At 41.5% G+C, this 25,835-nt stretch overlaps 1 protein-coding gene across 1 annotated transcript in view; it reads left to right on the forward strand.

Moving 5' to 3' along the window:
- auh (AU RNA binding protein/enoyl-CoA hydratase) overlaps window positions 1-25,835 on the forward strand; it is a 50,279-nt gene that overhangs the window by 21,132 nt on the left and 3,312 nt on the right. Inside the window, exons 7-8 of the mRNA XM_036976707.1 lie at window positions 20,213-20,400; window positions 23,971-24,021. Of these exons, the coding sequence (XP_036832602.1) occupies window positions 20,213-20,400; window positions 23,971-24,021 (239 nt within the window). The remainder of the gene's footprint in view (window positions 1-20,212; window positions 20,401-23,970; window positions 24,022-25,835) is intronic.

Below are 25,835 nucleotides of genomic sequence, written 5' to 3' on the forward strand. Positions count from 1 at the left end.
CAGTCAGATCTCTATTTTTATTTTCTTCCAGAGGTCCCAGTTGTCTCGAACGCACTGAAGTCGGAAGTCAGAGATTTCCCAGTTGTTTTTAACACGGCATTCGTCTCAGAGGAGGGAGGAAGCGAGCAGCAGAGGGTCTGCCTCACACGGTCCCTGCTTTCTCCTTCCTTTCCTCCGGTGAGACTGACCAGAGAGAGGAGACACCGTCTTCCACGTGATGGCGAACCCTGAATCGCACCGCATCTGCCTCGTGCACAAATTCATGTTGTTCCTATGATCAGAGAAAGTGAAATATTCCTCGATATTAAAGTAGACGAGCTGCTAATAATAATAAAAGGCAGGGCTATCGATACACTTGGCTACTCGTTTGTTGCAGGGCCAGTGGAAGTGTACGGAGGAGTTTTGTAATAGTTTTGAATAAAGACAGTCTTGACAGTGCTGAATACAAACTTAGACATGAATTCACTTGTAAAAACAGCAGCTCTTTGCTGTAATCTTTGACAGTTTCTCTCTGGTCAAGGTTTTAAGTTATGAATCTCACGTTTTTAAAAAAAATGTATTTGTCCTTTTTTTTTTTTAAACTAGGCCAGTCAGTTAAGAACAAATGAACTGCCTTGTTCAGAGGCAGAACGACAGATTTTTACCTTGTTAGCTCGGGGATTCGATCTTGCAACCTTTCGGTTACTAATCTAACACTCTAACCACGAGGCTACCTGCTACCCACGTAACTTAGTATCAAACTTTGCTTGTGGTTGTGGAAACTGTATACACAGTGATTTGAGCTATCTGATTGGCCAGAGCATTAGGCGCACCACAGATCTCCCGGTCTACCGGGTAGGCGGAGTATGTCTGAATCAAGTGCATCTACATAAACACAAAAAAATCAGTTCAAACCTTTATCGTTGGCTTTTCTACTGAAATGTTTGATCGCCATCGATTGTTATTGAAAGAAAATACAGGTAGGCTATAACCCCATCTTCTCATAAAATTTGCTCATGAAACAGTAGTTTCACATCAGTAGATCTGCGTATTCCCACAAAACTGATTGTGATCAGATGGGTTGGTATGCGCAGATGCAGCTCACGTAAAACGTGAATAAATATAATTCACGATTGACAGTGATGATGGACTATTTTGAAATTAGATCTAATTTAAATGGTATTAAAAATAGAAACATTTCCGTGAGCCGATATGTGTATGTATAGACAGACATTGCATTGCAACTTTGATTGAGAAATGATGTCATTTTTTAAAAACCGCTTGGCACCTGAAGAAATGGCACTACACCACTGGTCCCTCTACGTTTTGGCCTGTTGGCTTCCATTTAGTTCCTATTGAACACAACCCCAGTCCTCTGAACTGTTGTTGTTTACAGTAACCAAGGCTTGTCATTATCTCTCTATGTGATCCTAATGGGAATAGTGTTTCACTTAGTGCCTGACTGTGGTTCCCTATGTGAGGAGACACCCAATTGTAGTATAACAAATGTGATATTTTACTACTAACGACTACCGGTAAGTACCAACATAAAGTGTCTTAATAGGGTGTTAGGCCACCATGAGCCAGAACTGCTTCTATGCGTCTTTACATAGATTCTACAAGTGTCTGGAACTCTATGGGAGGGATGTGACATCATTCTTCCACGAGAAATTCCATCATTTGGTGTTTTGATGATGGTGCTTGGACAACTACAACTGTCTTAGGCACCGCTCCAGAATCTGACATAAGTGTTCAATTGGGTTGAGATCTGGTGTCTGAGACATACGTGCACACACACACACACACACACACACACACACACACACACACACACACACACACACACACACACACACACACACACACAACACCTATGTAGAAGCACCTGCTTTCAATATACTTTGTACCCTGCATTTACTCAAGTGTGTCCTTTATCTTGGCAGTAGCTGTATATAAGTGTTTGAACACCTACCTGTATAGCCAGAACATAGAACAAAGAGTGGTTGTTTCACCTGCTAACCTGTGATGTTTGGTATTTGGAAAGTAAGTGGTTAACCCGTGAACTGAATTACTGTTGTATACAATGAAATAACAGCTAGAATGTAAAACCTCGCTGTGTAGGCCATTGCTATTGTAGAGAGTATTCCAAGCCTTAAATGCACGTCACTTTCAGTCATTTGCTAATCCGCTCACTCAGTTGTTACGAACGGGATATAATCAAAATAATGTTTCTCTCCAACTATAAACACGAAACAAAACCTTAAAAGGTCATGTGCATGCCATTCTCCCTTTGCCCTTCCAAAGTTCCCTACGTTGAAACCCTTAGCTCCCTGGCAAACCCTTTGGCAGCCGACTGAGTCATTTTCAGTGATTCAGCATTCAACGCCAAGGCCAGAGAGCGGTCTGTACAGAGACCTTGTTTTCACACTCAGACCTGACCTATCAGGTGACAGCGTGTCTTAGAGGTTGATGGTTGATGGATGCCTTGACATGTGAGGTGCAGTTCCTGGAAGGGGTCAGGAAGGGGTCAGGGAGCTCCAGGCATCCCAGGGGGATCTTAAAGGTGATGTGTTATCCGAGCTCAGGTGGATTATGCTGGGGTTAAAAGTCGAGGGCTGTCCAAGCTGTTTGGATTGAATAACGCTCCTTGAACAATACAGAAGTTGTATTCTTTCCACATTGTTGTATTGGAAATGTGTATTGTTGTAGTTTATAATGCCCCCATCTAAAGTATATTCCCCATGTATTGTTTTGTATTTGAGGGAATCTATAAGGAAGGAAGGTGAATTAACACATTAAGTGCAACTGAGCACTCCGTGGGTCTGTCTGTATAATGAAAGAATTTCAGATATTGCTTGTTTTCTTTGTACTTTATTTTTAATGATGTCGATATGCCTGGGAGCTGTTGTTATCAGGGGTTATCTGCCTTGCTACCACACTGGGAGCTGTTGTTATCAGGGGTTATCTGCCTTGCTACCACACTGGGAGCTGTTGTTATCAGGGGTTATCTGCCTTGCTACCACACTGGGAGCTGTTGTTATCAGGGGTTAACTGCCTTGCTACCACACGGGGAGCTGTTGTTACCAGGGGTTATCTGCCTTGCTACCACACTGGGAGCTGTTGTTATCAGGGGGTTATCTGCCTTGCTACCACACTGGGAGCTGTTGTTATCAGGGGTTATCTGCCTTGCTACCACACTGGGAGCTGTTGTTATCAGGGGTTATCTGCCTTGCTACCACACTGGGAGCTGTTGTTATCAGGGGGTTATCTGCCTTGCTACCACACTGGGAGCTGTTGTTGTGGGGGTTTAACTGCCTTGCTACCACACTGGGAGCTGTTGTTGTGGGGGGTTAACTGCCTTGCTACCACACTGGGAGCTGTTGTTATCAGGGGTTATCTGCCTTGCTACCACACTGGGAGCTGTTGTTGTGGGGGTTTAACTGCCTTGCTACCACACTGGGAGCTGTTGTTGTGGGGGGTTAACTGCCTTGCTACCACACTGGGAGCTGTTGTTGTGGGGGTTTAACTGCCTTGCTACCACACTGGGAGCTGTTGTTGTGGGGGTTTAACTGCCTTGCTACCACACTGGGAGCTGTTGTTGTGGGGGTTTAACTGCCTTGCTACCACACTGGGAGCTGTTGTTGTGGGGGTTTAACTGCCTTGCTACCACACTGGGAGCTGTTGTTATCGGGGGTTATCTGCCTTGCTACCACACTGGGAGCTGTTGTTGTGGGGGGTTAACTGCCTTGCTACCACACTGGGAGCTGTTGTTGTGGGGGTTTAACTGCCTTGCTACCACACTGGGAGCTGTTGTTGTGGGGGTTTAACTGCCTTGCTACCACACTGGGAGCTGTTGTTATCGGGGGTTATCTGCCTTGCTACCACACTGGGAGCTGTTGTTGTGGGGGGTTAACTGCCTTGCTACCACACTGGGAGCTGTTGTTGTGGGGGGTTAACTGCCTTGCTACCACACTGGGAGCTGTTGCTGTGGGGGGTTAACTGCCTTGCTACCACACTGGGAGCTGTTGTTGTGGGGGTTTAACTGCCTTGCTACCACACTGGGAGCTGTTGTTGTGGGGGTTTAACTGCCTTGCTACCACACTGGGAGTTGTTGTTGTGGGGGTTTAACTGCCTTGCTACCACACTGGGAGCTATTGTTGTGGGGGTTTAACTGCCTTGCTACCACACTGGGAGCTATTGTTGTGGGGGGTTAACTGCTTTGCTCAAGGGCAGAACGACCGATTTTTCACCTTGTTAGGTTGAGGATTCAAACGGGCAACCAGTAGGCCACCTGCCGACGTTGATAATAAAGACATTGATATTAAAGATGTTGATGATATAGACATAATTAATAAGATGCTGAAAATAGACATAATTAATAAGATGTTGATGATATAGACATAATTAATAAGATGACGATGATATAGACATAATTAATAAGATGTCGATGATATAGACATAATTAATAAGATGTTGATAATATAGACATAATTAATAAGATGTTGATAATATAGACATAATTAATAAGATGCTGATAATATAGACATAATTAATAAGATGTTGATAATATAGACATAATTAATAAGATGTTGATAATATAGACATTGGTAATGAGATAAGACGTTGTTAATAAAGACGATAATAAGATGTTGATAATAAGACGTTAAGACGTGGGTAATAAGACGTTAATACGTGGATAATAAAGAGGTGGATAATAAGACACGGACAATAAAGACGTGGATAATAAGACACAGACAATAAAGCCACAGATAATAAGACGCGCATAATAAGACGCGCATAATAAGACGCGCATAATAAGACACGCATAATAAGACGTGGTTAATAAGACGTGGTTAATACGACGTGGTTAATACGACGTGGTTAATACGACGTGGTTAATACGACGTGGTTAATACGACGTGGATAATACGACGTGGATAATACGACGTGGATAATAAGACGTTATAATTAATAAGATGTTGATAATATAGACATAATTAATAAGATGTTGATAATATAGACATTGGTAATGAGATAAGACGTTGTTAATAAAGACGATAATAAGATGTTGATAATAAGACGTTAAGACGTGGGTAATAAGACGTTAATACGTGGATAATAAAGAGGTGGATAATAAGACACGGACAATAAAGACGTGGATAATAAGACACAGACAATAAAGCCATGGATAATAAGACGTGGTTAATAATACGCGCATAATAAGACGCGCATAATAAGACACGCATAATACGACGTGGTTAATAAGACGTGGTTAATAAGACGTGGTTAATAAGACGTGGTTAATACGACGTGGTTAATACGACGTGGTTAATACGACGTGGTTAATACGACGTGGATAATACCACGTGGATAATACCACGTGGATAATACCACGTGGATAATACGACGTGGTTAATACGACGTGGTTAATACGACGTGGATAATACGACGTGGATAACTACGACGTGGATAATACGACGTGGATAAGACGACGTGGATAATACGACGTGGATAATACGACGTGGATAATACGATGTGGATAATAAGACGTTATAATTAATAAGATGTTGATAATATAGACATAATTAATAAGATGTTGATAATATAGACATTGGTAATGAGATAATAAGACGTTAATAAAGACGTTGCTAATATAGACGATAATAAGACGCTGTTAATAATACGCGGGTAATAAGACATGGGTAATAAGACGCGGTTTAATAAGACACGGTTAAAAAAAGACACGGTTAATAAGACGCTGTTAATAATACGTTGATAATAAAGACATTGATAATGAGAGGGTAAAGATATTGATAATGAGATAATAAAGACATTGATAATGAGATGGTAAAGATATTGATAATGAGATAATAAAGACATTGATATTAAAATAATAAGTGCCCTTGTCATCTGAGGGGATTTCCGAAATACTCAGGGAAGTGTGGTTCCTGTGCACTATTTGGCACCCTTTTCCCTATATAGTGCCTTACTTTTGACCAGAGCCCTATTAGAGTAAAAGTGTTGGTCACCAGTATGTTGGAAATATGGTGTCTTTTGGGATGCAGCCGTGTCCCGGGCAAACTTTTACCAACTATGACACACCTAAATTCTAAGAATACAGTATCCTTACACAGAATCTTGGCATGTTCTTTAATGAGAAAACCAGTTAGGATTTACGGGAAAAGAAATGAAAGCTCATTTGTTTGGCATGGCCATGACTAGGGATTTTCCAAATTTGTTTGCCTCATAGTCTGCTGGTTTCCAAGTGAGCTCTACGTGGATCAATGCATACCGTGCTTTGACTAAAGTCTGGACTGCAATGCCATCATTTTATGATTTCAATTAGTTTACAGCCTAGTAAACTAATTGACATTTTCGTTATGTGTCAGACTACCTGTCGCCATTGGCGTCGGCTAATTGGGATCCTGACAAATCTAATAACAAATAATAATAGAAAGTATTAATGCCTTCTTATTGTTTGGTAAGTATGTTGTGTCATACCAGAATTAGGCCTAATTCTGAAAGACTTTGATGCGTAATGAAGGTGTAATGAATCTTACGTAGTCCTTCTGTTTAAGTATTACTCAACTGTGAATGTTACAATCTTCATTTTATATCAACAGTGATTTCCTGTGATGATGGTGTTTGCATCAGCTCTGATTCTAAGAATTCAGGATGTGCTTTACTCCTCTCAGGATGTAGTGGTTGCCAGGATGCAAATTGGACAGAAAACATTCTACCTTGTTATTAATTTCTTGACATTGCCAAAGAAGCTTTTCTTTTATTTCAAAAAAAGGTAATTCACCATTTCTGAGAAATCTGAATTTCCTCTGTACTAATGACAACCTCATCCCCATTTAGTTTATTTTAGAAAGGGTGACCAAAAGGTTAGAGCGAGCAGCGAAAAATTGCTGCAGTGAAATATTTTAATACAGCTAGTTGTTCAAAGGGTTGTCTATTCAATTTGCCTTTCACACAGTTCCAATTTCGCTTTTTTGAAAGCACACTTAGTAACCGGGTTCAAAGTTTTCTGTAGAGATTTTTAAAAAGTGCACTTGGAAGTATTGTTCAAACCTGAGAATACTTATTCCCTTTTTCATTCCTTGTCATCTGGTACCTCTATGAAGACTGTGGTTGAATCCCAAATGGTCCCTATATAGTGCACTGCTTTTGACCCAGGAATAGAGTGCCATTTGGGATGCATATTTAATATATAAATACCAGACACCAATACTGAGAACATGGTGTTATGACATGTTTTGCTCCCAATCATAAAGTGTGCCAACATGTACCACGTGCTGTGAAGTGCAACATACTGTATCTGTGAAGTACCACATACTGTATCTATAAAGTACAACATACTGTATCTGTGAAGTACAACATACTGTATCTGTGAAGTACAACATACTGTATCTGTGAAGTACAACATACTGTATCTGTGAAGTACAACATACTGTATCTGTGAAGTACCACATACTGTATCTGTGAAGTACCACATACTGTATCTGTGAAGTACCACATAGTGTATCTGCATGACTCCACTGACCCAGTTCCAGGTCTCCTCATAACAGTCAGTGCTTGGCCCAGATCCTTTTAAAAGAGCCTCTTTGTCTCAGAAGTAGGCGTTTTTAATATCACAGGCCCATTATTAATGTCCAGCAACCCTGTGGGGATAACAGACAGGACATTATATAAGCATATCTAAAAGCACTGTATCAGGTAACTCAGTAGCATAGTGGCATGGGGTTTGCTCCCCCCCCCCCCCCCCCTCCTCTTTGACCTACAGTAAACAGAGAGACAGTGTAGGAATATAAGTATTTGTTTGGTGCAGATAATAAAAAATGTTTCTCTTGTTTGTGAGCACGCTTCGGAACCATAGTTACGCATTTGCCACGGTCAGAGTTCAAAACTGGGCCAACTGAGATAGAACTCAATTGATGAACTGGATAATGGCAAATGTTGTCAACAGCAGTGTGAGCAGAAATGTTAACAAACCCAGGTTGAATGGAGCGCCTTGAAATAGGCTAGCACAGTAGAGCCCTGTTGCCTAGTGATGAGCAACGGTAACACAAGAAGTAGATCCCTGCCTGTAACTATATATATATATATATATATATCTCCCTATTTTTCCCCTGAACAAAGTTCCAAGCATGCGCCAAGGTACATGTTCGTGACATTGCTGCCAAGTCTCTCGCAAAGCATCCTGCTACAGTAAAGTAAGTTTTGTTTAGTAAGTTTTGTTTTAGTTCCACAGTTGCTGTCAACAAAAACATGGCCCCATGTAGGCAACACTTTATGTAGGCCACAAAGGAGGAATTCAGAGGTGAAATGTAGCCTAGATGTGTAAGTTTGTATTGCTCACTTTTAAATTATTATTATTATTTTATTTTTTTTACAGATTATGCTCATGAAAGTGATGGGTTATTGAAACCATTAATAAAGCATTAATCAAAGGAGTTACCGGAAGTTACCATGTGTTGTACCATGCTCTGTACAATTTGGAGTGTATTTTGTAATTTATTTAGAATGGTTTGCTTTCCAAAGCCATGTGGTTTTTGTTTTGTGTCTAATGAAATAGAGATCGCATTCTATTTACTTTTCAAGATTGCAATACAGCGATGTTTCTTGGGGGGGGGGGGGGGGGGGGGGGGGGGGGGTCAAAGTGGGGCTTGGGTGGTGGGCGTAGGGGGGACTTGGCTGTGGGTGTGAGCATGTGGAGAGAGCATTTTGAAGTTTTAAAGCCAAAAATTTAACACATTTTGCTTTTGGGCTTAGATTAAAAAAATATATATATAAAAAAATATATATTCTTCAATTCTACACATTTTGGCTGGGCTTGTGCTATCTGAGTGACTGAAACATTCTAACAAAATCACTGGGGGCCCCATGCCATGTCAAAAATACTTATTGTTAGTTTTCAAAGATCTTATTTAAAAATACACTGAGTGTACAAAACATTAAGAACACCTTCCTAATATTGAGTTGCACCCACTTTTGCTCAGAACAACCTCAATCTGTTGTGGCATGGACTCTACAAGCTGTCAAGCTTTCCACAGGGATGCTGGTCCATGTTGACCCCAATGCTTCCCACAAGTTGGCTGGATGTCCTTTGGATGGTGGACCATTGTTGATACACACAGGAAACTTTTAAGTGTGAAAAACTCAGCAGTGTTGCAGTTATTGACACACTCAAACTGGAGCGCCTGGCACCTACTACCATACCCCGTTCAAAGCCACTTAAATATTTAATCTTGCCCATTCACCCTCTGAATGGAACACGTACAGTGCATTCAGAAAGTATTCAGACCCCTTGACTTTTTCCACATTTTGATACTTTAGAGCCTTGTTCTAAAATGGATTAAATAGTTTTTTTCCCTCATCAATCTACACTCAATAGACCATAATGACAAAATAAAAACAACAGGTTTACATTTTGTTTTGCAAATGAATAAAAAAAAAAAAAATGAAATCACATTTACATAAGTATTCAGACCCCTTTACTCAGTACTTTGTTGAAGCACATTTGGCAGCGATTACAGCCTTGTGTCTTGTTGGGTATGACGCTGCAAGCTTGGCACACTTGTATTTGGCAATGTCGTTGAGTGGCCCAGCCAGAGCCCGGCCTTGAACCCGATCGATCATCTCTGGAGAGATCTGAAAATAGCTGTGCAGCGATGCTCCCCATCCCAAATTATTTTCAATGTTTTCTTGTTTTACCGTGTGGATATAGGCAGCTGAAAAAACACCCTTTTCTATGCAGAAAACCCACTGTCCGTGTACAAGAGGTTGACATTTATCCATGTCATGTGAATATGACTTTGTAATTTGTAGAGGCCCATCCTTTTATTTAACCGGGCAAGTCAGTTAAGAACAAATTCTTATTTACAATGACGGCCTTCCCTTTGCTAAACCCGTACGACGCTGGGCCAATTGTGCACCGTTCCTATGGGACTCCCAATCACGGCCGGATGTGATACAGCCTGGATTCGACTACAGGGACTGTAGTGACGCCTCGTGCACTGAGATGCAGTGACTTAGACCGCTGCGCCACTCGCAAGCTCTAATTGATTTATTATTCATTTTGATCTTGCTCAAATGCTAGCATACCCTTGCATCACTACTATGATATTTGAGACTACTACACCATTTGCTACAGTAACTTCCTGATTGATGGATTAACCTAGATATCTACTTTTACATTTCTGTGCTGTTTTTATGGTAACTCTTTACATTAAGGTCATCTTTAATGAGGGTTGTAAAGTCATTGTAAGTCATTTTATTAGACAGTTATATTTTAGTTAATAGTATAGGCTAGTATATAAATCATTAACAAACAGTTACGATTTAAGTCTTTGGTTCGAACTGTGTGATTTTGGTGCTTGCAAAATAAACTAATAAATCCTTCACAACCCCCTTAAAGGTTATCTTAATGCAAAATGTTAATGGTTTTTATTCGTTCATTAAACAGTTTGGTTTTGTTAATCCTGTCACATGACCTGGATTTGAACCTTTTTATTTAAAGCTTTTTCATCAAACTGTCCCATTTTTGTCTTTTTATGGTAGATGGTCCAGCACCATTATCCAGCACCAATATCCAGCACCCATATCCAGCACCATTATCCAGCACCAAACCTTCCAGCACCATTCTCAGATCATTTGCTTTCATTTTTGGTCTAATTCTCATTTCTGGAAAAGGCTGAAAACAACAATATTCCCATTGCATTTGGATAAATGAATCAAATAAAATGACGTACAACACTGTATTAACCTAATTGTGGTACCTTTTGTATCGAAAGGGACATCTATCATAACCCAGCTGTATTGTAATAGCCTTCCATACTACACACTGGTATCCTGAATGTATTCAAATCAAACTTTGTCACATGCGCCGAATACAACAAGTGTAGACTTTACCGTGAAATGCTTTACTGACAAGCCCTTAACCAACAGTGCTGTTCAAGAAGAAGAAAATATTTACCAAGTAGACTAAAATAAAAAATAACAATAACAAGGCTATATACAGGGGGCACCGGTGGTACAGGCTAGTTGAGGTAATCTGTACATGTAGTTGGGGTTGACTATGCATAGGTAACAAACAAACAGAGAGTAGTAGCAGTGTACAAAATGGAGGGGGGGGGGGTCAATGTAAACTGTCCGGTTGGCGATTTTATGAATTGTTCAGTCTTCTAGCTTTAGGGTAGAAGCTGTTGAGGAGCCTTTTGGTCCTAGACTTGGCGCTCCGGTACTGCTTGCCGTGTGGTAGCAGAGAGAACAGTCTATAATTTGGGTGACTGGAGTCTCTGACAATTTTATGGGCTTTATTATACCTCATTGTACCTTTTTTCATCTTGTTACACATACACACACCGCTTGCCTGTGGGGTCCACGTGAGTGACAGCAGAGCATACTGTGGTGACATCACTAGTCCACCCGCCCAGGTTGTTATTGTGGGTTAACTCGGTGTGTGTGAGTGTATAAAAGAAACGTCCCTTTTTCAGGACCCTGTCTTTCAAATAACTTCACAGATCTTCATTGTAAAGGGGTTTAAACACTGTTTCCCATGCTTGTTCAATGAACCATGAACAATTAATGTACATGCACCTGTGGAACTGTCGTTAAGACACTAACAGCTTACAGACGGTAGGCAATTAACGTCACAGTTATGAAAACTTAGGACATTAAAGAGGTCTTTCTACTGACTCTGAAAAACACCAAAAGAAAGATGCCCAGGGTCCCTGCTCATCTGTGTGAACGTGCCTTAGGCATGTGGCCAGGGCAATACATTGCATTGTCCTTACTGTGAGATACCTAAGAAAGCGCTACAGGGAGACAGGACGGACAGCTGATCGTCCTCGCAGTGACAGACCACCTGTAACAACACCTGCACAGGATCGGTACATCTGAACATCACACCTGCGGGACAGGTACAGGATGGCAACAACAACTGCCCGAGTTACACCAGGAATGCACAATCCCTCCATCAGTGCTTAGACTGTCCGCAATAGGCTGAGAGAGGCTGGACTGAGGGCTGTAGGCCTGTTGTAAGGCGTGTAGGTCTGAAGAGCCTGGATCTCAATCCCATTGAGCACATCTGGGACCTGTTGGATCGGAGGGTGAGGGCTAGGGCCATTCCCCCCGAAAATGTCCGGGAACTTGCAGGTGCCTTGGTGGAAGAGTGGGGTAACATCTCACAGCAAGAATGGGCAAATCTGGTGCAGTCCATGAGAAGGAGATGCACTGCAGCACTTAATGCAGCTGGTGGCCACACCAGATACTGACTGTTACTTTTGATTTTGACCCCCCCCCCCCCCCCCCCCCCCCCCCCCCCCTTGTTCAGCGACACATTATTTCATTTCTGTTAGTCACATGTCTGTTTATGTCTCAGTTGTTGAATCTTGTTATGTTTTTACAAATATTTACACATGTTAAGTTTGCTGGAAAATAAACACAGTTGACAGTGAGAGGACATGTATTTTTTTGCTGAGTTTTTATATAGTGCGTGTTGTTCCCAGGGTGTCAGCCAGCCGACACCACTTCTGCCAGCTCCTCCTATAGCCTAGTTTATGTCTAAGGCTGTGTCTGTTTCCATAAGATACAACATTTTGATTAAGATTCATTTTTAAATAAGACTCTCGAGTGTCTCAGTGGTCTAAGCCACTGCATCTCAGTGCTAGAGGGGTCAGTACAGACCCTGGTTCAAACCGGCCGTGATTGAGAGTCCCATAGGGGCGGCACACAATTGGTCTGGGTTTGGCCGGGGTTGGCCGTCATTGTATATAAGAATTTGTTCTTAACTGACTTTCCTGGTTAAATAAATAAATACAAATAATACATCTAAATTTAATTTAGCATTTGACATTTGATTAAAAAAGTACTTTTGATATAGATATTGAAAAATGTCTTCTGTTATAGTATATATAGTATGTGATAAATCACATTAAGTCAATGTTGTTCTAACGTACTTTGTCAAGTATTGTGACGTGGAATCTATGTGGAAAATACATTGGATTTGCAAAAAAGTTTACAAATTATATCTCCAATTTAACCAAAAATGAAAGTTAAGGAATAGGATTAATTTGTATTTATTTTTTATTTTTATTTCAGCTTTATTTAACCAGGTAGGCTAGTTGAGAACAAGTTCTCATTTGCAACTGCGACTTGGCCAAGATAAAGCATAGCAGTGTGAACAGACAACACAGAGTTACACATGGAGTAAACAATTAACAAGTCAATAACACAGTAGAAAAAAAAGAGTCTATATACATTGTGTGCAAAAGGCATGAGGAGGTAGGCGAATAATTACAATTTTGCAGATTAACACTGGAGTGATAAATGATCAGATGGTCACGTACAGGTAGAGATATTGGTGTGCAAAAGAGCAGAAAAGTAAATAAATATAAACAGTATGGGGAGGTAGGTAAAATTGGGTGGGCTATTTACCGATAAACTATGTACAGCTGCAGCGATCGGTTAGCTGCTCAGATAGCAGATGTTTGAAGTTGGTGAGGGAGATAAAAGTCTCCAACTTCAGCGATTTTTGCAATTCGTTCCAGTCACAGGCAGTAGAGAACTAGAACGAAAGGCGGCCAAATGAGGTGTTGGCTTTAGGGATGATCAGTGAGATACACCTGCTGGAGCGCGTGCTACGGGTGGGTGTTGCCATCGTGACCAGTGAACTGAGATAAGGCGGAGCTTTACCTAGCATGGAATTGTAGATGACCTGGAGCCAGTGGGTCTGGCGACGAATATGTAGCGAGGGCCAGCCGACTAGAGCATACAGGTCGCAGTGGTGGGTGGTATAAGGTGCTTTAGTAACAAAACGGATGGCACTGTGATAAACTGCATCCAGTTTGCTGAGTAGAGTGTTGGAAGCTATTTTGTAGATTACATCGCCGAAGTCGAGGATCGGTAGGATAGTCAGTTTTACTAGGGTAAGTTTGGCGGCGTGAGTGAAGGAGGCTTTGTTGCGGAATAGAAAGCAGACTCTAGATTTGATTTTAGATTGGAGATGTTTGATATGAGTCTGGAAGGAGAGTTTACAGTCTAGCCAGACACCTAGGTACTTATAGATGTCCACATATTCTAGGTCGGAACCATCCAGGGTGGTGATGCTAGTCGGGCGTGCGGGTGCAGGCAGCGAACGGTTGAAAAGCATGCATTTGGTTTTACTAGCATTTAAGAGCAGTTGGAGGCCACGGAAGAAGTGTTGTATGGCATTGAAGCTCGTTTGGAGGTTAGATAGCACTGTGTCCAAGGACGGGCCGGAAGTATACAGAATGGTGTCGTCTGCGTAGAGGTGGATCAGGGAATCGCCCGCAGCAAGAGCAACATCATTGATATATACAGAGAAAAGAGTCTGCCCGAGAATTGAACCCTGTGGCACCCCCATAGAGACTGCCAGAGGACCGGACAGCATGCCCTCCGATTTGACACACTGAACTCTGTCTGCAAAGTAGTTGGTGAACCAGGCAAGGCAGTCATCAGAAAAACCGAGGCTACTGAGTCTGCCGATAAGAATATGGTGATTGACAGAGTCGAAAGCCTTGGCAAGGTCGATGAAGACGGCTGCACAGTACTGTCTTTTATCGATGGCGGTTATGATATCGTTTATTACCTTGAGCGTGGCTGAGGTGCACCCGTGACCGGCTCGGAAACCAGATTGCACAGCGGAGAAGGTACGGTGGGATTCGAGATGGTCAGTGACCTGTTTGTTGACTTGGCTTTCGAAGACCTTAGATAGGCAGGGCAGGATGGATATAGGTCTGTAACAGTTTGGGTCCAGGGTGTCTCCCCCTTTGAAGAGGGGCAGCTTTCCAATCCTTGGGGATCTCAGACGATATGAAAGAGAGGTTGAACAGGCTGGTAATAGGGGTTGCCACAATGGCGGCGGATAGTTTCAGAAATAGAGGGTCCAGATTGTCAAGCCCAGCTGATTTGTACGGGTCCAGGTTTTGCAGCTCTTTCAGAACATCTGCTATCTGGATTTGGGTAAAGGAGAACCAACCTGGAGAGGCTTGGGCGAGTAGCTGCGGGGGTGGGGGGGCGGAGCTGTTGGCCGAGGTTAAGCCAGTAGCTCTGATGAAACTATCCGAGGAGTTTTGTTATTCAACCCCAAAATGTGTAACTCATCCATGGCCACATTTTGAGGTTATTGTAACTACAAGAGTTTTATTATGTAATCATACAAAGTCTTCACAATGTTGATAATCTGTGGAGAATCTCACTTGCACAATATACATTTAAAGTAACCCGAACTATAATCCAGGTCATTTGGTTCTGCTGTTATATGTGGTAACACATTATGTTGTTTTTTAAAAACAGACATTGTATTTCACATTTTAACTTTGTTTTGCTTTTAAATGGATGAATACGCAGTGATAACACCTTAAGATGACAACTAAACCAAAACCATTGTTTTTCTATTGGAATTTGGTTGTGCTTTTAGATGGTTGAAAGCATAGTGATAACACATTGGGAATTCAACAAACTTTTTGTAATTCGGTACTCAGCAGAGCTAAGGTCCGTTCCAGCAAGATTTCAGTTATTGAGGTATTTCACTATGTTACACTTGACGAATTGTCTGGTCATTTCAATCCTGAATTGACCCCAACCTTCTGTGGTAAACAGCAACATTGTACTAGACATAAGTCTATAGTGCTGGCTATTGGGAAGGGTTAATGTTGCGATTCTAGGAGCCTCATTTCTGCAGAAAGTGTCTTGACTCCTCACAAAGCTGTCACGAGTCCTCTTCAGCACCGACCTTGAACCTTTCTTTGAAGCCAAAATGCATTTTCACTTCACTTCGTTTGCTGTCCGGCTCACTGATTTCAAACACACGCCCCTAAAGGCAGCTCCTTGACATGATAGCACTGTGCAACACTATTTGCACTACATCATACTTTCTCAAGGCATGTCAAGACACTAACTGTAGCTTTTCCCCATTGTGCAATGTTTACGGTTCAGGCAATGGTTAAGCAATGAGAAAATTGACCAACCGCCATGAGGAAAATGGCATTGTGACAATGATTTCTCAGAAGTTGTTGCACCATTTTCCCCCTGGTGTATTTAAACTTAGTTACACAATGTTATGCAACGCTACGAGGTCAAGCCACAGAAGTTACCAGAATTGTGTGGTTAATAATGTAAGTGACGAGTGACACAACGATTCCATGTAACATCTTATCTCTCATCTGCCTTTTTCTTCACTTGTGTGTTTGTCAAGGATGTCTTGAATATGTTGTCTGAGAATTTGCAGTGCACTATCTTGCACTCTGTAGAATGGGTAAACAATAGCTACATTTTTTGGGCTAATCAAAATGTTTAGCCTTCAAAGTTCTGTTATTATGTTATGTTGTGCTATTTTAAGCTAACTGTTATGAGTTGATGAAGCAAGTAAGAAATTAGGCAATCCAAAGCAAAGAGATGGAGACAGAGACACAGAGAAAACAGTCCAAAGAGATGTAGACAGAGACACAGTCCAAAGAGATGTAGACAGAGACACAGAGAACACAGTCCAAAGAGATGTAGACAGAGACACAGAGAACACAGTCCAAAGAGATGTAGACAGAGACACAGAGAACACAGTCCAAAGAGATGGAGACAGAGACACAGAGAAAACAGTCCAAAGAGATGTAGACAGAGACACAGAGAACACAGTCCAAAGAGATGTAGACAGAGACACAGAGAAAACAGTCCAAAGAGATGGAGACAGAGACACAGAGAACACAGTCCAAAGAGATGTAGACAGAGACACAGAGAAAACAGTCCAAAGAGATGTAGACAGAGACACAGAGAAAACAGTCCAAAGAGATGTAGACAGAGACACAGAGAACACAGTCCAAAGAGATGTAGACAGAGACACAGAGAACACAGTCCAAAGAGATGTAGACAGAGACACAGAGAAAACAGCAATTGGCAACAAATGAGTGTTTGTCATTGCGCCATCAGGGTTCTGTGATAATTCATGCAGGCTCCTCCACGGGTAAACACTTTCCCATCCAAGTTCTTGTGTAAGAGTTGAGCAACAAGGACCGCTTCAAACCAACAAAAACAGATGGCATTTATTTACATACGAATGTCTGGAACAGCTACATTCTACATTCTACCTTGTGTATAGTTTACCTGTAATTTATAGAAATATACAATAATAATAATAATATGTAACTTTTTAGTGATGTCCCTTATTTTTTCCGCGTTATCATTTTGTCTTAGTCGACACAACGTGGGCTGTAGCAGCTGTCAGAATGATAACACAACTAACAGAGAATACTGTTGTCACCACCACTCCTCTGCCCTGTTCGATCAGCTCAACCTGATCAATTCAGAATGACTGAATACGTGTGAGCATCCTGTCCGGGAGGTGAGAATGTGTCTGTGATCACTGTCAACATACTGATAATACACGCTGCTAATTAAGTGACTGACCCATATTCACTCTAAGCCCTATATTACCAAGGAATTACACTGCCGTTTGTTTAAAAGGTCTTGTTTTATTTTCCTCCGGACTATGTGCATTGCATTGTTTGTATGTAAATGTTTCATTTCCTGTAGAAATGCATCCGGACTGAGGTTATTACCTTGGTGAGCAATGCCAAGAGCAATATAATCACCATTCTAGTCTGATAGGGAAGTTAGTCATAGTGTTAGTGTTAACTAACCTCCAGACGAGCTTCAATGCCATACAACACTCCTTCCGTGGCCTCCAACTGCCTTTTAAATGCTAGTAAAACTAAATGCATGCTCTTCAACCGATTGTTGCCCGCACCTGCCCGCCCGACTAGCATCAGTACTCTGGATGGAGAATTTGTGGACATCTACAAATACCTAGGTGTCTGGTTAGACTGTAAACTCTCCTTTCAAACTCACATCTCCAATCCAAAATTAAATCTAGAATCGGCTTCCTATTTCGCAACAAAACCTCCTTCACTCATGCTGCCAAACATACCCTCGTAAAACTGACCATCCTACCGATCCTTTTCTTTGGCGATGTCATTTACAAAATAGCCTCCAACACTCTACTCAGCAAACTGGATGTAGTCTATCACAGTGCCATCCATTTTGTCACCAAAGCCCCATATACTAACCACCACTGCGACCTGTATGCTCTCGTTGGCTGGCCCTCGCTTCATATTCGTCGCCAAACACACTGGCTCCAGGTCATCTATAAGTCTTTGCTAGGTAAAGCCCCGCCTGATCTCAGCTCACTGGTCACCATAGCAACACCCACCCATAGCACGAGCTCCAGCAGGTATATTTCACTGGTCATCCCCAAAGCCAACACTTAATTTGGCCGCCTTTCCTTCCAGTTCTCTGCTGCCAATGACTCAAAGGAATTGCAAAAATCACTGAAGTTGGAGTCTTATATCTCCCTCACTAACTTTAAGCATCAGCTGTCAGAGCAGCTCACCGTACCTGTACACAGCCAATCTGTAAATAGCCCACCCAAACTACCTCATCCCCATATTGTTATTTATCTTCTTGCTCTTTTGCCCACCAGTATCTCTACTTGCACATCATCTTCTGCACATCTATTACTACAGTGTTAATGCTAAATTGTAATCATTTTTGCCTCTATGGACTATTTATTGTCTTACCTCCCTACTCTTCTACATTTGCACACACTGTACATAGATTTTTATATTGTGTTATTGACTGTACATTTGTTTATGTGTAACTCCGTGTTGTTGTTGCTTTGCTTTGCTTTATCTTGGCCAGGTCACAGTTGTAATTGATAACTTGTTCTCTACTGGCCTACCTGGTTAAATAAAGGTGAAATAAATAAATACACATTTCAGGAAAGCTATCTACTTTAGCATTTTTAAGAGAAGCCCAATAAAAAGCACATTGCTGTTTATCTCAAATTTCTCCCTTTTTTTGTACCCCTCATTTAGTTCACCTGCTAGATATTTGATGCATCTAGATCTAGGCTTGACATAACTGCTGCCAAGTGCATCACAGCTCCTGCAAGATGAGGTTACTGTATATTCAGGTGGTGAAAAGCCAAGACCTTCTTTGTCTTTGTATTTCACCTTCCAGATATGTGACTTCCACAGACGGAGTGAGGTAATTGCTTGCCCTGAATGAGAAAGGTCAGGATTTACAGTGTCCTTTCAACAAGGAAGAAATTTAGTCACTACTGTACATGTTTTCCACCCCAAAAGATACAGAGAAGTGGAGTATTATAGAATGTTTAACCACGATCCACAGTCCAGTACATCACAGTCCAGTACATCACAGTCCAGTACATTACAGTCCAGTACATCACAGTCCAGTACATCACAGTCCAGTACATTACAGTCCAGTACATTACAGTCCAGTACATTACAGTCCAGTACATTACAGTCCAGTACATTACAGTCCAGTACATCACAGTCCAGTACGTCACAGCCCAGGAGGTCACAGCCCGGGAGGAACGTGCTATGACCCACAGCATTGTTCAAACACTGCTTTTCATCCTTATGTCATTTGTGGGGAATATTCCTTGTCAAATCATCACAATAAACTCAACTGAAAACTTCAACAAAGATGCACTGTAGACCAGGGGTCTCCTCTCCAGCTCCAAAGGTCCTGGACAGCTTCACAGAGTGCGCAGGCTTTCATTCTATGATTGGTTAATGTTTTAAATCAGGTGTGTTAGTGTTGTAGACTGTCTTTGGTTGTTATAAACCATGAATAATCCTACATGTATGAATAAAAACAGCCAGCTCTCACAAATAGAATTATAGCTCATATTTTGTTCTGTTTCAGCAGGCTAGCCATATTTATTCATTAACATAATGTTACTCACTGTAGTGTTTGATCTCTTCTCTTATTTCACCTCCTCTTCCTTCTCCTCCCCCTCCACCCCCCCTTCCTCCTCCACAACCTCCTCTTCTTTCTCTTCCTCCTCCACTTCCTTCTCCTCCACCCCCTCTTCTTCCTCCACTTCCTTCTCCTCCACCTCCTCTTCTTCCTTCTCCTCCTCCTCCACCCCCTCCTCCACTTCCTTCTCCTCCACCCCCTCTTTTTCCTCCACTTCATTCTCCTCCACCCCCTCTTCTTCCTTCTCCTCCTCCTCCACCCCCTCCTCCACTTCCTTCTCCTCCACCCCCTCTTCTTCCTTCTCCTCACCCCCTCTTCTTCCTTCTCCTCCACCCCCTCCTCTTCCTTCTCCTTCACCTCCTCCACTTCCTCCTCCTCCACTTCCTTCTCCTCCACCCCCTCCTCTTCCTTCTCCTTCACCTCCTCCATCCAGGTGGTACCCAGCGACTACCCAGGGCCATCGGGGTAGCCCTGGCTAAGGAGCTGATCTTTGCGGCGCGGGCGATTGACGGAACGGAGGCGAAGAGACTGGGCCTGGTCAGCCATGCCGTGGAGCAGAACAAGAGCGGAGATGCCGCCTACCTCAGAGCGCTGGACCTGGCCCGCGAGTTCAACCCAAATGTGAGTATATGATAAAGCATGTACGTACAGTGCATTCAGAAAGTATTCAAACCCCTTGACATTTTCCACATTTCGTTAACTTACAGCCTTATTCTAAAATTGATTAAAAAAATGTTTTTCTTCCTCCTCAATCTACACACAATACACCATAATGACAAAGCAAAAAACAGCTTTTTAGAAATGTTTGCAAATGTATTAAAAATACTACATTTAAATATCACATTTACATAAGTATTCAGACCCTTTACTCAGTACTTTGTTGAAGCACCTTTAGCTTCTTGGGTATGACACTACAAGCTTGGCACACCTGTATTTGGGGAGTTTCTTCCATTCTTCTCTGCAGATCCTCTCAAGCTCTGTCAGGTTGGATGGGGAGCGTCACTGCACAGCTATTTTCAGGTCTCTCCAGAGATGTTCGATCAGGTTCAAGTCCAGCCTCTGGCTGGGCCACTCAAGGACATTCAGAGACTTGTCCCGAAGCCACTACGACGTAGTCTTGGCTGTGTACTTAGGGTTGTTGTCCTGTTGGAAGGTGAACATTCGCACCAGTCTAAGGTCCTGGGGGCTCCGGATTAGGTTTTCATCAAGGATCTCTCTGTACTTTGCTCCGTTCATCTTTCCCTCGATCCTGACTAGTCTCCCAGTCCCTGCTGCTGAAAACATCCCCACAGCATGATGCTGCCACCACCATGCTTCACTGTAGGGTTTCCTCCAGACGTGACGCTTGGCATTCAGGCCATAGAGTTCAATCTTGGTTTCATCAGACCAGATTGTATCTCATGTTCTAAGAGTCCTTTAGGTGCCTTTTGGCAACCTCCAAGCGGGCTGTCATGTGCCTTTTACTGAGGACTGGCTTCCGTCTGACCACTCTACCATAAAGGCCTGATTGGTGGAGTGCTGCAAAGATGGTTGGCCTTCTGGAAGGTTCTCCCATCTCCACAGAGGAACTCTGGAGCTCTGTCAGAGTGACCATCGGGTTCTTGGTCACCTCCCTTACCGAGGCTCTTCTCCCCCCGATTGCTCCACCGGTCAGCCAGCTCTAGGAAGTGTCTTGGTGTTTCCAAACTTCCATTTAATAAGAATGATAAAGGTGACTGTGTGTTCTTGGGGACCTTCAATGCTGCAGAAATGTTTGGTACCCGTCCCCAGATCTGTGGCTTGACACAATCCTGTCTCGGAGCTCTACAGACAATTCCTTCAACCTCATGGCTTGCTTTTTGCTCTGACATGCACTGTCAACTGTGGAACCTTATATAGACAGGTGTGTGGCTTTACAAATCATGTCCAATCAATTGAATTTACACAGGTGGACTCCAATCAAGTTGTAGAAACATCTCAAGGATGATCAATGGAAACAGGATGCACCTGAGCTAAATTTTGAGTCTCATAGCAAAGGGTCTGAATACTTATGTAAATAAGGTATCAGTTTTTTATTTTGTATAAATTTGCACAAAAAAATGTAAACCTTTTATCACTAGGTCATTATGGGGTACTGTGTGTAGATTGATGAGGGGGAAAGTATTTGATCCATTTTAGAATAAGGCTGTAACGTAACAAAATGTGGGGAAAGTCAAGGGGTCTGAATACTTGACGAATGCTCTGTACATTGTACACTGTACAAACCAGAGTAAGCAGGGATGTTATTACACATTGGCTGTGTCTGAAATCGTGTCCCCTTACTTGATTATCAGCTGTGTCTAAAAATGTAATTTTCTTTCTCAATTTGTGCAGCGAATTCATACTAGATTTAAAAAATGAAATTACTTTTACATCCTGGCATATAAAGTGTACTAAATGTTTGGAAATTTCACATAATATAAAACGTTTTATTTTTGCATACCCAATCAGCGTACTCTTTACGAGTATGGGTGTTCCGACATGGCCGTTGACTCTGTGGTTTCCCTGAAATCAAACCTGTTCTCAGATTCTCCGAATAGGCTGCTACACTGAATGATTTGGAGTGTAGCACACAGTCGTGATGTATCAACTTCTTAGAAATAACACCTGAGCGAATGCAGATGTTGTACCTTTTATGTACGGATTAGATTTCTAGTGACCTGCAAAATTATACCGGGGAACCACCTGTTATATAGACTCAGGGTAGACACAACAACCATTGTTATCTTGTTATGGCTGAAATCCCGTTAACGGGATCGATTTGACAACAGCCAGTGAAAGTGCATGTCGCCAAATTCAAACAACAGAAATCTCATAATTAAAATTCCTCAAACATACAAGTATTATACACCGTTTTAAAGATAAACTTGTTGTTAATCCCACACAGTGTCCGATTTCAAAAAGGCTTTACGACGAAAGCATACCATGCGATTATGTTAAGTCAACGCCTAGTCACAAAAATCACAGCCATTTTTCCAGCCAAAGAGAGAAGTCACAAAAAGCAGAAATAGAGATACAATTAATCACTAACCTTTGATGATCTTCATCAGATGGCACTCATAGGACTTCATGTTACACAATACATGTATGTTTTGTTCGATAAAGTTCATATTTATATCCAAAAATCTAAGTTTACATTGGCGCGTTATGTTCAGTAATGTTTTGCTTCCAAAACACCCAGTGATTTTGCAGAAAGCCACATCAATTTACAGAAATACTCATCATAAACGTTGATGAAAGATACACATGTTATGCATATAATTAAAGATATACTTCTCCTTAATGCAATCGCTGTGTCAGATTTCAAAAAAGTTTTACGGCAAAAGTACACCATGCAATAATCTGAGTACAGCGCTCAGCCACAAAAACAAGCCATACAGATACCCGCCATGTTGTGGAGTCAGTAAAAGTCAGAAATAGCATTATAAATATTAACTTACCTTTGATGATCTTCATTGGAATGCACTCCCAGGAATTCCAGTTCCACAAAAAAAATTGTTTTGTTCGTTAAAGTCCATTATTTATGTCCAAATACCTCCTTTTTGTTTGCGCGTTTAGTCCAGTAATCCAAAATGCACAAGGCGCGAGCACTAGGTCCAGACGAAAAGTATAAAAAGTTCTATTACAGTTCGTAGAAACATGTCAAACGATGTATAGAATAAATCTTTAGATGTTTTTATCATAAATCATCAATAATGTTTCAACCTGACAATTCCTTTGTCTTTAGAAATGAAAAGGAGCGGAGCTCTTACTCACGCGTGACTAAACTAATGGCTTTCTTCCAGACCCCTCATTCAAACAACTCTTATTCGCTCCCCCTTCATAGTAGAAGCCTGAAACAATGTTCTAAAGACCAAAACTACAAACCTCAGATTTCCCACATCCTGGTTGGATTTTTCTCAGGTTTTTACCTACCATTTGAGCTCTGTTATACTCACAGACAGACTGTCTCACTCACAGACTGTCATTCAGACAGTTTTAGAAACTTCAGAGTGTTTTCTATCCAAATCTACTAATAATATGCATATCTTAGCTTCTGGGCATGAGTAGCAGGCAGTTTACTCTGGGCACGCTTTTCATCCGAAGGTGGAAATGGCGCCTCCCAGCCATAAGAAGTTATTTACATGTACTTTTGACCCTAAACAAACTATTGTTTTGCTTTGATCTCTTCAGGGTCCCATTGCAATTAGGATGGCAAAGTTGGCAATCAACCAGGGCATAGAGGTAAGACTCATACATACCGGTACTTCTTCCATCTCTGTAATAAGTGATCAAATGTCCCCAAATTCAGTTTTCAGTCAACATACTGGTCTCAAGTACAGTATTTTATAATTTGACCAAATCTGTTCATATGTTTATTATTGAATGGTTAGAGCACAGGTTAAGTCATTTTGATGTTCTAAGCAGACCTGGGTTCAAATCATATTTGAAATTGACCCCTTAGGAATTACCTTTTAAGGATGACCTCTTGTGTCTAGTAATAGTATTTGGGAATGACCTCAGGTCTAAGTAATAGTATTTGGGAATGATCTCCTAGGTCTAGTAATAGTATTTGGGTATGGCCTCAGGTCTAAGTAATAGTATTTGGGAATGATCTCCTAGGTCTAGTAATAGTATTTGGGAATGATCTCCTAGGTCTAGTAATAGTATTTGGGAATGATCTCCTAGGTCTAGTAATAGTATTTGGGAATGATCTCCTAGGTCTAGTAATAGTATTTGGGAATGATCTCCTAGGTCTAGTAATAGTATTTGGGAATGAGCTCCTAGGTCTAGTAATAGTATTTGGGAATGACCTCAGGTCTAAGTAATAGTATTTGGGAATGATCTCCTAGGTCTAGTAATAGTATTTGGGAATGATCTCCTAGGTCTAGTAATAGTATTTGGGAATGATCTCCTAGGTCTAGTAATAGTATTTGGGAATGATCTCCTAGGTCTAGTAATAGTATTTGGGTATGGCCTCAGGTCTAAGTAATAGTATTTGGGAATGATCTCCTAGGTCTAGTAATAGTATTTGGGAATGATCTCCTAGGTCTAGTAATAGTATTTGGGAATGATCTCCTAGGTCTAGTAATAGTATTTGGGAATGATCTCCTAGGTCTAGTAATAGTATTTGGGAATGATCTCCTAGGTCTAGTAATAGTATTTGGGAATGATCTCCTAGGTCTAGTAATAGTATTTGGGAATGATCTCCTAGGTCTAGTAATAGTATTTGGGAATGATCTCCTAGGTCTAGTAATAGTATTTGGGAATGAGCTCCTAGGTCTAGTAATAGTATTTGGGTATGGCCTCAGGTCTAAGTAATAGTATTTGGGAATGATCTCCTAGGTCTAAGTAATAGTATTTGGGAATGATCTCCTAGGTCTAGTAATAGTATTTGGGAATGATCTCCTAGGTCTAGTAATAGTATTTGGGAAAGATCTCCTAGGTCTAGTAATAGTATTTGGGAATGAGCTCCTAGGTCTAGTAATAGTATTTGGGCCTCTTGGGTCTTGCTGCATTTAGGGATCGGTGCCACAAAGCATGGTGGAGGATTGAAGTAAGCATCTGATTCAGTATTCAGTGAGTCAGCTCACTTGCCAAAGGGATCCATGTCACATCTGAAGGCCGTCAGAGAAACCTGAGAGAATCTGTTGAGTGACTTCGTTATCCCAGAGGCCAATGGTCACAACTGACACATAAATCGCACTTTCTGACAGGTGCTGTGTCATTTGTAGACAGCCTGTTCTACCATGTTAATGTATCATAGGCTACACAAACTGCAAATATCCATATTGGGGCCAACTTTGACAAATGGTCAAATCACACGCAAGATCAGCCTGGTTTCATGTAGTTTTCTCGGGTTATATGAATACAGGTCAACAGCTGGCCCACTTGAAAGATGCACATTTTTAAACAGAGAGAAATTCTTCTGTGCATTCCTTTATAAAATTGCTCAACAACGATCTCTTTAAATGTAGGTTATTTTCTAAAGGAGAGTATGTTACAGGAGATATTTCTGGTTCAGTTAAATGTCAAGGTAACCAATGAAAGTAGGTTTC

Source organism: Oncorhynchus mykiss, chromosome 5 (genome assembly GCF_013265735.2).
Source record: "Oncorhynchus mykiss isolate Arlee chromosome 5, USDA_OmykA_1.1, whole genome shotgun sequence".
Taxonomy (NCBI): Eukaryota; Metazoa; Chordata; class Actinopteri; order Salmoniformes; family Salmonidae; genus Oncorhynchus; species Oncorhynchus mykiss.